The following is a 13,311-nucleotide window of genomic DNA, read 5'->3' on the forward strand; positions in this document are numbered from 1 at the left end:
GACAAAAACAAGAAAAATGTGCTTCTCAGGTTTTCAGCTTTAAGATTTCTTTGGGCAATATTACTTCTGTTTTTTCTTTTTTTTATTAAAAGTGACCAAATTAATATGGTAAGACCTCTGAGACCAAATTTTTGTTCCATCTCTACCCCCTCCCAACTGCTTATAGAATGGATCATTGGCCCTTTATGTTGAGGTGACCACTTAATTGCTTTGCTGCCAGAGAGAGAAGATTATGTTTTTGCCACTGATTTAGCCATATGAAACTCATCACATTTTTTTCTTGGTTTGAAGCTGCTTTCTCTAAAAGTGCCATCTCATTGTGCTTTATATCAGCCAGTGCTAGAGAAATCTTGAATAGCCTATGTACAAAACTTCAAAATTTTTTTTTTGCTTGAAAACTTTATTAAAATAAGAGTTAAATCTGAAAATGGAACAATCAGAATGCCAGCCCTTTGCATAAAATCAGCAAGAAAAAGGAAAGAGGGAGAGAAAAGGAGGGAAGTGGGGATGGGGGAGGGAGGTTGGGGAGGGTTTATTTTTAATAAAAAATAAAAATTTTTTATTAGTTTGAAGCTTTGCTTCTTTGGGTTTGTGGCACCCTAGCCACTCTGTCTGGTTGTGACAGCCTCTACAGTGTGTGGGCTGGCAGTTTGCTGATCTTTTAAAGTTTCTTTCCCTACCCAACCCCCATTTTCTGGTAAGATTTCAATGAGGTCTGTTAGATGTACATCCTGTAGCTTACTGGTTTAAAATGCGTTCTTCTTCAATGTGGTCTCTTTGGGGCTGATTGGGAGAAAGAGAAATCAGTAGTGCAACTCTTTTGATATTGAGTATTGACAAGTGTCTTTTTGAAATAAAGAACCACTTCCTCCAAAAATCAAAACAAAAGGCTTGATACAGTGGCAAAAGTAATACTACTTTAAAAATTTTGACTGGGCACGGTGGCACACACCTGTAATCCCAGCACTTCGGGAGGCTGAGGTGGACAGATCACCTGAGGTCAGGAGTTCGAGACTAGCCTGGCCAACATGACAAAACCCCATCTTTACTAAAAATACAAAAATTAGCATGATGTGGTGGTGGGCAACTGTAATTCCAGCTACTCGGGAGGCTGAGGCATGAGAATCACTTGAACTCGGGAGGCAGAGGTTGCAGTGAGCTGTGATCATGCCATTGCACTCCAATTTAGGGGATAGAGCAAGACTGTCTCAAAAAAAAAATTACTTCCTGACTTTTCTCAGTTCTGCCCCTTTTTGGTGTTGGATTTCTCCTTATGATCCGTACTGTATCATTCCTTAGTCTGTCTTTTGTATTGTTCCATTCTGATTCTAGATCCTTCCTTTGTGGTCACACAATGACTAATGTTTTAGGCATTGCATCCTAATACTACACAAGGGAAGAAAAAGGATCCCTTTTGGAAGATTCCCTGGAGAACAAGTTTTTTTTCCCCCATATGCCCTAGTAAATAGCTCTGTAGATTGTTGGCTCTGATGAAGTCATGAATCTGTTCACGAATCTGTCACTGTGGACTTGGGGTGGAGAGAGAGAGAGAGAGAGAGAGAGAGAGTGAGTGTGTGTGTGTGTGTGTGTGTGTGTGTGTGTGTGTAAAAGCTGATTAATTTAAACTAGTTTGTATTTACCCCTGGGATGGGCATGGGATTAAGTCCCTCTCAACCACATGACTAAAAGTGGGAGAAGTTTTGTTTCACAGGGAATTTTTGGGTACCGTCTCCAGATGTCAGGTAGTCAAACTACAGGGGACTATGGCATGACCTCATGTTTTTCCTACGAAACACAAATGGTACCTTTTAAATTGATTATGACCTGTTTCTGCATTTTTTGTTTTCTTACTCATTTTGTGATTTTTCTCTCTCAGAAATATACTGCTTCAGTAATAGTGGCTAAGAGTACATGTTAATATCTTTTTTTAATTTTTTTTACATTTAAGAATTTTTTTAATTTTTAAAAAATTTTGTGGGTACATAGTAGGTGTACATACGGGGTATATGAGATAGTGTGGTACAGACATGCAAAGTGAAATAAATATATCATGGAGAATGGGGTATCCATCAACTCAAGCATTTGTCCTTCAAGTTACAAATAAAAAGCACAGTTTATGATATCTTTTTAAGCAAGTCTCCCATCATTTTTTTCCTGGAAATTTCTTGGCAATTTTTATGTATTTATTTGATATAAACTTTGGGATCCTGATTGGAATTATATATATATTTTAACATGGAAATTGAAATTAGTTAAGCATAACTGTGGAAATGAATTTGGAAATGCTCAACAGTTTCTTCTGCAAAAGGCTTAGCTTTTCTTTGTCACTGTTTACCAGTGTTGTGGGGGGATGAAACTCTATAGTTTTTGACCCTGAACACTTTCACAGTTCCAAGAGACAGTGGACTCATGTCCCTGCTCTCCCCAACAGAGAACTCTTTAGATAGACTAAGGATCCAACAGCCTCTTCTAGTAGGCTTATTTTTGATTATTGAGTATTATCAACAGAGAACTGAGAGGAAAAAGAGCTGGAATTGTGGGGTTAAGCTGCATTATACCTCAGATATTGTGAGAAATTTTTTAAAAACTAAGGATGCCACACATCTCCAGAGACTCTAGACCACTGTTTTCATTTCGTTGCTTCCATATGAACTGTGTGTTTGCTTGCTACCTAATTTTTTTCTTGTGAAGTATAATCTTTTATCTAATTATTTTGTTATTTTCCTTAGATATAGAAACATCGTCTTTAAGTGTTATAGCACTATTTAAAAATATTGGTTGGTGCAAAATTAATTGTGGTTTTGCACCAACCTAATACTACTACAGCTCTTAATCTTATGCTAATCACCAGATTTTTAACAATATTTTTCCTACAACTGTACTTTTGTGTTCTATATTATAATACTGTTCTTATTTAGAAGCTCTTGTTTTTGTCCAACTTCTTTTTTTTGTTTCGTTTTTAAGATCGAGCCTCACTCTCTCGCCCAGGCTGGAATGCAGTGGCATGATCTCCACTCATTGCAACCTCTGCCTCTTGGGTTCAAGCGATTCTCCTGCCTCAGCCTTCTGAGTAGCTGGGACTACAGGTGCATGCCACCACACCCAGCTGATTTTTGTAGTTTTAGTAGAGACAGGGTTTCACAATGTTGGCAGGCTGGTCTCAAACTCCAGACTTCAATTGATTCACCTGCCTTAGCCTCCCAGAGTGCTGGGATTATAGGGGTGAGCCACCATGTCCAGGCCAACTTTTTGGTCTTTTTGTAATTCCTGTTATGTAAAAACTAAAGGTTAATAATCGAAGATAAAAATTTTATATAATTTTATGCTAGTCAGTTTATAATTTGATATTTTATACCGAACTCTTTTTTTTTTTTTTTTTTTTGAAATGGAGTTTTACTTTGTTGCCCAGGCTGGAGTGCAGTGGTGCGATTTTGGCTCACTGTAACTTCCACCTCCCTGGTCTCGAACTCCTGACCTCAGATGATCCACCCACCTTGACGTCCCAAAGTGCTGGGGTTACAGGCATGAGCCACCGTGCCTGGCCTATACTAACTAACCCTTTCATGCATGTGATTCCATTTGGTTGTATGTCAGAAAGCATGCATCTAGGTTATAGTTCTCTTCCCTCTTTCTTAATATGTGAGTAATTATTTTTAAAAAAAAGCGAACATTGGGTGGTGAAATACTGGTGCTATTCTCTTCAGGAAGGCACAGGCCAGGCATAGTGGCTCATGCCTGTAATCCAGTCGCTTTGGGAGGACAAGGTGGGAAGATATTGAGCTCAAGAGGTTGAGGCTGCAGTGACCCATGTTCGTGCCACTGTACTCCAGCATGGGTGACAGAATGAGACCCTGTCTGAAAAAAAAAAGCGAAGGGACAAAATCAAGAATACTCATTTAATAATTTTTATTGCTGTTTGTTTTGTTAGATAAGTACAAGAAGACAGGAAAATGAAAAATGAAATTGATTACAGTTAGGAAAATAATATATGTATATAATTTCTATGGATTATTATATACCTGAAACTCTAGTAAAGATGATAAATATATATTAGAATTAATAAACATTTAACCAAGTTGCTACATATAAAATAAATACTCAGAAGCCTACTTAATAACTTTTCTTGAGACAGAGTCTCACTCTTTTGCCCAGGCTGGAGTGCAGTGGCACGATCTCAGTGCACTTCAACCTCTGCCTCCCTGGTTCAAGACATTCTCCTGCCGCAGCCTCTGTAGTAGCTGGGACTACAGGCATATGCCACTACGCCTGGCTAATTTTTTTGTATTTTTAGTAGAAACGGGGTTTCACCATGTTAGCCAGGATGGTCTCGATCTCCTGACCTCATGATCAGCCCGCCTCAGCCTCCCAGAGTGCTGGGATTATAGGCGTTGAGCCACTGCACCCAGCTCTTAATACCTTTTAAAGTGATTTCATGATAGGTTCGAATACAAGAGACAATGGCAATATGTTAGTTTCACAACAAGATTCAGCCTGGTGCAGCAGTATGCAAGGGAATTAATACTGTTTTTTTTGTTTTGTTTTGTTTTGTTTTGTTTTGTTTTGTTTTGTTTTTTGAGACGGAGTCTCACTGTCGCTCAGGCTGGAGTGCAGTGGCTCGTTCTCGGCTTACTGCAACCTCTGCCTCCCAGGTTCAAGTGATTCTCCTGCCTCAGTCTCCCAAGTAGCTGGGATTATAGGCGTGCACCACCACACTTGGCTAATTTTTGTATTTTTAGTAGAGACAGGATTTCATCATGTTGGTCAGGCAGGCCTCGATCTCCTGACCTCGTGATCCACCTGCCTTGGCCTCCCAAAGTGCTGGGATTACAGGCATGAGCCACCGTGCCCGGCCCCAGGAATTAGTACTGTTTATTTGAATCTGTGTGTGTTTGTGTGTATGTGCTTTTTTTCTCATTGTACATCTGGACATTTGTAAAGCTTGTGCTAAATAAAATAGACTGTTTACAAAATATGTTTGTGATACTTCTGTATTTTTCTTGACTTAAATGTTAGATACTGGATCAGCATTAAGGAATTACTATTTTGTAGATACATGGGAATGATTTTTACATCAATTTTCTCCATGGCAGCCTCTTTCTAAGAAGTTGGTAGACTTTTTATAGTTCATAAGACATGTTTAAGTCAAAGGAGTATTGACGAATTTTATCTTAAGTAAGTGTTACATAGGATATTCAGAGACAGAAATTAATCTTTGTGTTCCTCATCACATCTTCTTTTTGTTTTGCAGTGGGACTTCCCCTCTTGCATGCCTGAATGCAATGCTTCATACAAACTCCAGAGGTGAAGAGGGCATCTTCTATAAGGTTCCAGGTAGAATGGGAGTATATACTTTGAAGGTAAATATTTTGTTGGGGAGTCATTTAAAAAGAAAAACTAGGAGGTGACCACATAAAAATATTTGACTCATAGAGACAGAATTCTGTTCTTGAAGAGCTTGTTTTCAGGAAGAGGTAATATTTTCAAACTTGCACCCAGTACATTTTTAAAAACTATAATCTATAGCTAACTATAGATAGATCAGAATAACTTTATTTTTTATTCTTTAGGATAATCTTATCTTGAAAAAATGAAATTCAAATGACTTCCAGTGACCTTTTAAGGAGCTGCACAACATTTGTATAATAATTGTTACTTTGGAGCATTCTGCCTAGATGCTTTACATTACATTCTCATTTCATTCTCTACCACAATTCACAGTTGTGGTTATTATTCCTTTTTTATAATGAAGAAAGTAAAAGTTCAGAAGATTGGATTTTCTTGCCCAGTGTTGCCCGTATCGTATCAGAACCAGTACAGGAACCCAGATCTGACTGAATTTCCAAGCCCATATTCTTTCTAACATAACAAGCTTGCTAATTTGAAAGACATTTTATTAGCTCATGTAACTGAAAATTCTGAGGAAACCCAGGCTGGATCCAGGAGCTCAGTTGACATCGTCAGGGCTTGCTGTCTCTACTTTCTTTTGGCTTCATTCTCAGTCAGGGTCTTTCCTTATCATACATAACTTCACCCCCAACCTGCACTCTGCAAGCTGTTAATCTGAGAAGAGGTAGGAGCTAAAGTAGGAGCCTCTGACTTAATTCTGATTTGGCTTAATTGGTTTGGCTTTGCCCACTTATGAGTATACCTTAGTTATCATGCTTGTCAAATGTATGTAGTCTTCTGATTGCCCAGTTGTAGATATGGTTGAAATTAATCTTGCTCAAGCTGAGTGAATTGAGAAGAGAGGATTTTCTCCAAAGGAAATTTATCAGCTTGAGGGGAATGAATGCTTGGCAGGCAGTGACTGTGTCCATTTATATATGTGTTACCTTTTTAGCTTTGAGCTGTAGTCATCACTATGCCCAGTGGTTGTGTGGAACCCTAACGTTAAAAAGATGTAACCTCCCTCCCTCTCTCCATTTCTCCTTTTTATATACTTGGTTAAACTTCCTAGGGTTACAGGGCTTTATTCTCACATGAAACCTTCTGTATTTTTTTTCAGTTTTAGTTGTTCTAGACCTTCCATACTGTTTACAAAATTTATTAAATGCTTATTCTATTGTAGAGATAGGGGGAAAGGAAAGCCAAAGTGTTTTTCCTATTCGCATCCTAAGTTCTGCCTCCTGTAAGATCAGTGGCAGCATTAGATTTTCATAGGAGTGTGAACCCTATTGTGAACTGCATGTATGAGGGATCTTGGTTGTGCACTCTGTATGAGCATCTAATGCCTGATGATCTGAGGTGGAATAGTTTCATCTGAAACCACCCACCCCTACTCCCCACCCTTCTGTGAAAAGATTGTTTTCCACAACACCTGTCGCTGATGCAAAAAGGTTGGGACTGCTGCTCTAATTCAACTCCATTCTGATGCTGTCTATCTATCTATCTGGAGACAGTGTCACATTCCACAGGTTGAGGGCTTGGCACCCTCCCATCCCCTTCAGATGCCAATTATTGCAAGTACCCCGTTGTGACCTGTACTTCTGACTATCTAGTTATAGTTGGGGTTCCCTCCTTGGGTTTGATTAATTTGCTAGAATGGCTCACTAAACTCAGGGAAATGCTTTGCTTACATTTATCCATTTATTGTAAAGGATATTAGAGTAGGAACAGATGAATGGCCAGATGGATAAGATGCTTAGCGTGAGGTTTATAGGAAGGTACACAGAGCTTCCTGGGCTTGCCACCCTCCAGGAACCTCCATATGATCAGCTAAATCTTTTATTTATTTATTTATTTTGAGGTGGCGTCTCGCTCTATCACTCAGGCTTAGAGTGCAGTGGCGCCATCTCCGCTCACTGCAACTCCACCTCCTGGCTTCAAGCAGTTCTCCTGCCTCAGCCTCTGGAGTAGCTGGGATTACAGGTGCCCACCACCTCAGACAGCTAATTTTTTGTATTTTTAGTAGAGACAGGGTTTTGCCACGTTGGCCGGGCTGGTGTCGAACTTCTGACCCCAGGTGATCTGCCTGCCTTGGCCTCCCAAAGCGCTGAGATTACAGGCGTTGAGCCACCATGCCCAGCTGTGATCATCTAAATCTGAAAGCTCTCAGAACCCAATCCTTCACATTTTTGTGAAAGCCTAAATACATAGACACGATTGATTAAATTATTGGCCATTGGTGATCAGTTCAACCTTCAGCCTCCTGCCTCCCTGAGATTGTGGAGTGGATGAAAGTTCCAACCCTCTTGTCACATAGTTGGTTCCCCTGGAAACCAGCCCCCATCCTGAGACCGTGTAGTAGCTCACTAAGAGGAGCAAAAGATGCTCCTATCATTCAGGAAATTCCAAGGGATAATCGAGCTGTGTCAGATACTCCTTTTACTCAGGAAATTACAGAGGTCTTAGGAACTCTGTGTTGGGAACTGGGGTCAAAGACCAAATATGAGAGCAAAAGATTCTACTAGTAACACTATTGCTTAGGAAATTGTAAGAGCTAAAAAGAGCTCTAAGTCAGGAACTGTATCAGGAACCAAATATATATTTCTTTTTTTTTTTTTTTTTTGAGACGGAGTTTCACTCATGTTACCCAGGTTGGAGTGCAATGGCACGATCTCGGCTCACCGCAACCTCTGCCTCCTGGGTTCAGGCAATTCTCCTGCCTCAGCCTCCTGAATAGCTGGGATTACAGATACACACCACCATGCCCAGCTAATTTTTTGTATTTTTAGTAGAGACGGGGTTTCACTATGCTGACCAGGATGGTCTCGATCTCTTGACCTCGTGATCCACCCGCCTCGGCCTCCCAAAGTGCTGGGATTACAGGCTTGAGCCACCGCGCCCGGCCCAAATATATATTTCAAACAATATCCTGATATTACCTCTGTGCCGGCCACTATAGAGGCTGTAAAGAGGGTTAAACTGTGACTCCGATCTCTTGAAGCTCATATTATAGTTTCTAAAATAACTGCATACTCTCAAAATGTTCTGTTTTTTAAAAAATAATATAGAAAAATAAGAATTAATTTTAAATAAAGGAATATAGAAGTTTTTGTTGTTGTTAACATGTAAGATTTGAGCTGGGCTTCATTAGATAAGTAATAAGAAGAAGGACCTTCCAGGACATGGGAATAGCTTAAGCAAGGGCACAGTTGGAAAGATTCAGAGTGGCCTTGAAAGTAGAGTAAACTGGAGTGATAAGACCATAATCTTTGTGTGGGCTTAAGTGGCCAAGATGCCGGTGTGGTAAACGTCAGGTAGAGAGATCAAACATTGGAGGCCTTTGAAAACCTGACTGAGCAAAGAAAACAAAACAAAAAGAAAATAAAAATAAAACCTGACTGAGCAGTGTATGTGTGGGTTGGGGTTTGGCAGATGTCACAGGTTTTTCTGGAAAGAAAGCATGATCAAATCCAAGTTTAAGAGGAGAATTCAGAGATTGAAGGGTGAAGCAGGAAAATTTGTCAAAAAGGTGGTTATGGTTGGTTGGAAGAAATACTCAGGGCCTGAATTAAGAGACAAGTAAAAGAGATAGAGACAAGGGTCATTAGAGGAATAAATAGAATATGTGGCATTTGGAGTGGGTAAAAAGGACTGAAATGATTCTAGAATGTGGGACATGAGCAATTGATCCTGTATGGATCACAAATTTTAAGAAAAGAAGATAATTATATTTATATTTCAGATACTTGTTCAACCTACAAGTCAAGATGTCTGGCTGGCAACTAATTCTATAAAAGCTGTCCTGCATTTTGAAGGAAAGAATAGAAAAATATGGGGTGTGTATTTTAAGAAAGTGTATAATGTAAGAGATGACTCAAAGAGAAATGGCACTAGGACATAAACGTAAATGAAAAACAGCTAACTTACCTAGATCAAAGTTTATAATCTTGGCTGTAATGTCATATAGATGTCAGTTTTGTGTTGGAGGATCACATTTTTGTGTCTGTCAGAATTATTTTTTATCTGATTATTAAAACAATGTGGGAAAATAAAATATTGGAGGAAAAAAGAACCATCCATAGTTTTATGACTTAGAAATAATATTCACAGGCTAGGCGCAGTGGCTCATGCCTGTAATCCCAGCACTTTGGGAGGCCAAGGCAAGAGGATTGCTTAAGCTCAGGAGTTCAAGCCTAGGACCAGTCTGGGGAACATAGTAGGACCCCATCTCTATAAAAATTTTAAAAAATTAGCCAGGTATGGCGGCACACACCTGTAGTCCCAGCTACTCCAGAGGCTGATGTGGGAAGATTCCTTGAGCCTGGGAAGTCAAGGCTACAGTGAGGTGTGATCGCACTACTGCATTCCAGCCTGGGTGACAAAGTGCGACCCTGTCTCCCAAAATAAAAAACAAAAAAAACACAAACACTAATGTGTTTAGCCATACATGTGTATTTTTATATATATTATGTAAATACATAATAGCTAATATTTTTGACCTCTTAGATTGGGCATGATTCTAAGCATTTTATGTTTATTAGCTTATTTAACTTGAGCTAATAGATTAATGATCTTTTAAGGTAGGTACTATTATCCCCACCTTATAGATGGGGAAACTGAAGCATGAACAAGGTTAAGATTTTAACCAAGGCTGCACAATTAGGAAAGGGTAAAGCCAGGAAATCTTGTTCTCTAGTCTTTGGTCTTGGAACCATTCTGTTATCTCTCTCACATACTAAGCTGACACAGTTATCCTTTCTGATCAGCATTCCCTCTATCTGAGTGCAGAAACCAAAGAGTTTCATATGATTTGTTAAATGATTTCTTTCTTTCTTTTTTTTTTTCTTTTGTTTGTCAGGAAGGAGACAGACAAATAAAAAAAAGATTTCTTTTTTATTTAATTCTTGCTACTTACTAACCAATATTCAGGAACCAATGAGATTCAAATAATGCACTATCTCTTGCTGTCTAGACTCTTATTCTCTAATTGAATTCAGAGTATATAATGGTACTTGTATACATACCCACATGGACATACATATATTTAATACGATTATTTTATTTAGTTTTTTGAGACAGGATCTCAGTATGTTACGCATGCGAGTGCAGTAGTGCAGTCACAGCTCACTACAGCCTCAAACTCCCTGGGTTCAGGCAATCCTCCCAACTCAGCCGCCCGAGTAGCTGGGACCACAGGTGCACGCCACTACACCTGGCTAATTTTTTTTTTTTTTTTTTTTTTGTAGAGACGGGGTTTCACTGCGTTGCCCAGATTGGTCCCAAACTCCTGGGCTTAGTCCTCCCACCTCAACCTCCCAAGTAGCTGGGACTGCAGGAACATGCCACCATGCCCAGCTAATTTTTTTTTTTTTTTTTTTTTTTTTTGTAGAGATGAGGTTTCACCATGTTGCCCAAGCTGGTCTTGAACTCCTGGGCTCAAGCAGTCTTCCTGCCTCAGGCACCCAATGTGTTAGCATTACAGGCATGAGCCATCATACCCAGCCAATAAAATTATTATGTAGTTTTTAAAATCTAGAATATTATCATCATTTACCCAATTTTTGTCTAATTTAAACCTGTGTTGTGACTGCATATGAATGTTGTATATAGTTTTTATCTTTGGTTGTAGTTGGAAACATGAGCTTATTTGCCTCAAAGAGATGACAGGAATTCAGAAAATATTGCTGGTTCTGCTCCTGAATCCTATAGTAACAAAAATTAATCAGTGCAATTAAGTTGCAACATTGCATATCAGAAATTTAATTTTTACTTGCTGAAATGGTAATGATTAATCCTAATTGGATGCCTACATTTTCAGAAAGATGTGCCGGATGGGGTGAAAGAGCTATCAGAAGGTTCAGAAGAAAGCAGTGATGGTCAGTCAGATTCCCAGAGTTCTGAGAACAGCAGCAGCAGCAGTGATGGTGGCAGCAACAAGGAGGGAAAAAAGAGCAGGTGGAAAAGGAAAGGTAAATCCACCTGATCCTTCATTAAAGTACTAAATGCTGTAGGACAAATGCCATTGTTAGTAGTTTCTCTTTTCCCAGACCCCAGGTCAGTCAGTCACTTTCCCGTACCCTGTATAACAGTCCAGTCTAGGAGAGTTTTCTGCAATGATGGAGACGTTTACATCTTTATGTCGAGCACAACGCAGTAGTCACTAGCTACATGGGCCTGTTGAACACTTGAAATATGGTTATTATGACCAAGGAACTTAAAAAATAAAAAATGCTTTCTTTTATAGAGCTTTTTAAGGTTCACAACAAAATTGAGAGGAAGGTACAGAGATTTACCATGTACCCTTTCTCCTGCTACATGCACAGCCTTTCCCACTACCCACATTCTCCACCAGAGTGGTATATTTGTTACAACTGATGAACCTACATTGGCAAATCATCACCCACCAGAGTCCATGGTTTACATTAGAATTTACTCTTGGGAGATATATCCTATGGCTTTGAACAAATGTATGATGTGTATTCACCATTATAGTATCAAACAGAATAGTATCATTGCCCTAAAATCTTCTGTGCTCCAGCTTTACATCCCTTCCTTCCTTTAAACGCTTGACAACCATTGACTTTTTTTTTATTTTTGAGATGGAATTTTGCTCTTGTGGCCCTGGCTGGAGTGCTATGGAGCAGTCCTGGCTCACTGCAACTTCTGCCTCCTGGGTTCAAGCGATTATCCTGCCTCAGCCTCCTAAGTTGCTGGGATTGCAGGCGCCCACCACCATGCCCGGCTAATTTTGTAGTTTTAGTAGAGGCAGGGTTTCACCATGTTGGTCAAGCCGGTCTCGAACTCCTGACCTGAGGTGATCCACCTGCCTTGGCCTCCCAAAGTGCTGGGATTACAGGCCTGAGCTACTGTGCCTAGCCTGACAACCACTGACATTTTACTGCTTCCATAATTTCACCTTCTCCATAACGTCATATAGTTGGAACCTTTTCAGATTGGCTTTCGTTTAGTAATATGCATTTAAGGTTTCTCTGTGTTTTCATGGCTTGATGAGTCATTTCTTTCTCTTTTGTTTTAACTTTAATTTTAAGTTCAAGGTACAAGTGCAGGTTTGTTACATAGGTAAACCTGTGCCATGGGTGTTTGTTGTGCAGATTATTTCATCACACAGGAATTAAGCCTATTTAACCACTGGTTATTTTTCCTGTTTCTCTCCCTCCTCCCCCACTGCACCCTATGAAAGACCCCAATGTGTGTTGTTCCCCTCTATGTGTCATGTATTTTCATCATTTAACTCCCACTTATAAGTGAGAACATGGTATTTGGTTTTCTTTTCTAGTATTCGTTTGCAATAGGTCATTTCTTTCCATTGTCTAGGTGTGCCACAGTTTGTTTATCCATGCACCTACTGAAGGACATCTTGGTTGTTTCCAAGTTTTGGCAATTATGAATAAAGCTGCTTTAAACATCTGTGTGCAGATTTTGTATGTGCGTAAGTTTTCAGCACCTATGGATAAAAACCAAGGAGTGTGACTGCTGGATCGTGTGGTTAAGAGTATGTTTGGTTTTATAGAAACTTCCAAACTATCTTCCAAATTGAGTGTACCATTTTGCATTTGCACCAGCAGTGGATCAGAGTTCCTGTTGCTTCATGTCCTCATCAGCATTTGGTGTGGTCATTGTTCTAGATTTTGGCCTTTCTGATAGGTGTTTAATAGTATCTCATTATTGTTTTAATTTGCATTTCTCCAATGACATATGTTGTGGAGCAGCTTTTCATTTGCTTATTTGCAGTCTACATATCTTCTTTGGTGAGAAGTCTCATCAGGTCTTTGGCTTATTTTAAAATTAGGTTGTTTGTTTTCTTAATTGTTGAGCTTTAAGAGTTCCTTGCATATTTTGAGTAACAATCCTTTATCATATATCTTACAAATATTTTCTGTGTCTTGGTTTTTTTTTTTTTTTTTT

General features: G+C 39.3%; 1 protein-coding gene across 2 annotated transcripts in view; it reads left to right on the top strand.

Moving 5' to 3' along the window:
* The first annotated feature begins 4,803 nt into the window (after positions 1-4,803).
* ASXL2 (ASXL transcriptional regulator 2) overlaps positions 4,804-13,311 on the top strand; it is a 69,252-nt gene continuing 60,744 nt past the window's right edge. The window contains exons 1-2 of one of the 2 annotated variants that reach the window (XM_032293909.1): positions 4,804-5,357; positions 11,204-11,354. In XM_032293909.1, coding sequence (XP_032149800.1) covers positions 5,280-5,357; positions 11,204-11,354 — 229 coding nt within the window. In that variant the 5' untranslated portion in view covers positions 4,804-5,279. The remainder of the gene's footprint in view (positions 5,358-11,203; positions 11,355-13,311) is intronic. The other variant, XM_032293911.1, reaches the window with a different exon arrangement.

The sequence above is a fragment of the Sapajus apella genome, unplaced genomic scaffold (genome assembly GCF_009761245.1).
Source record: "Sapajus apella isolate SASKATOON/1434 unplaced genomic scaffold, GSC_monkey_1.0 scaffold31, whole genome shotgun sequence".
NCBI classification, from domain to species: domain Eukaryota; kingdom Metazoa; phylum Chordata; class Mammalia; order Primates; family Cebidae; genus Sapajus; species Sapajus apella.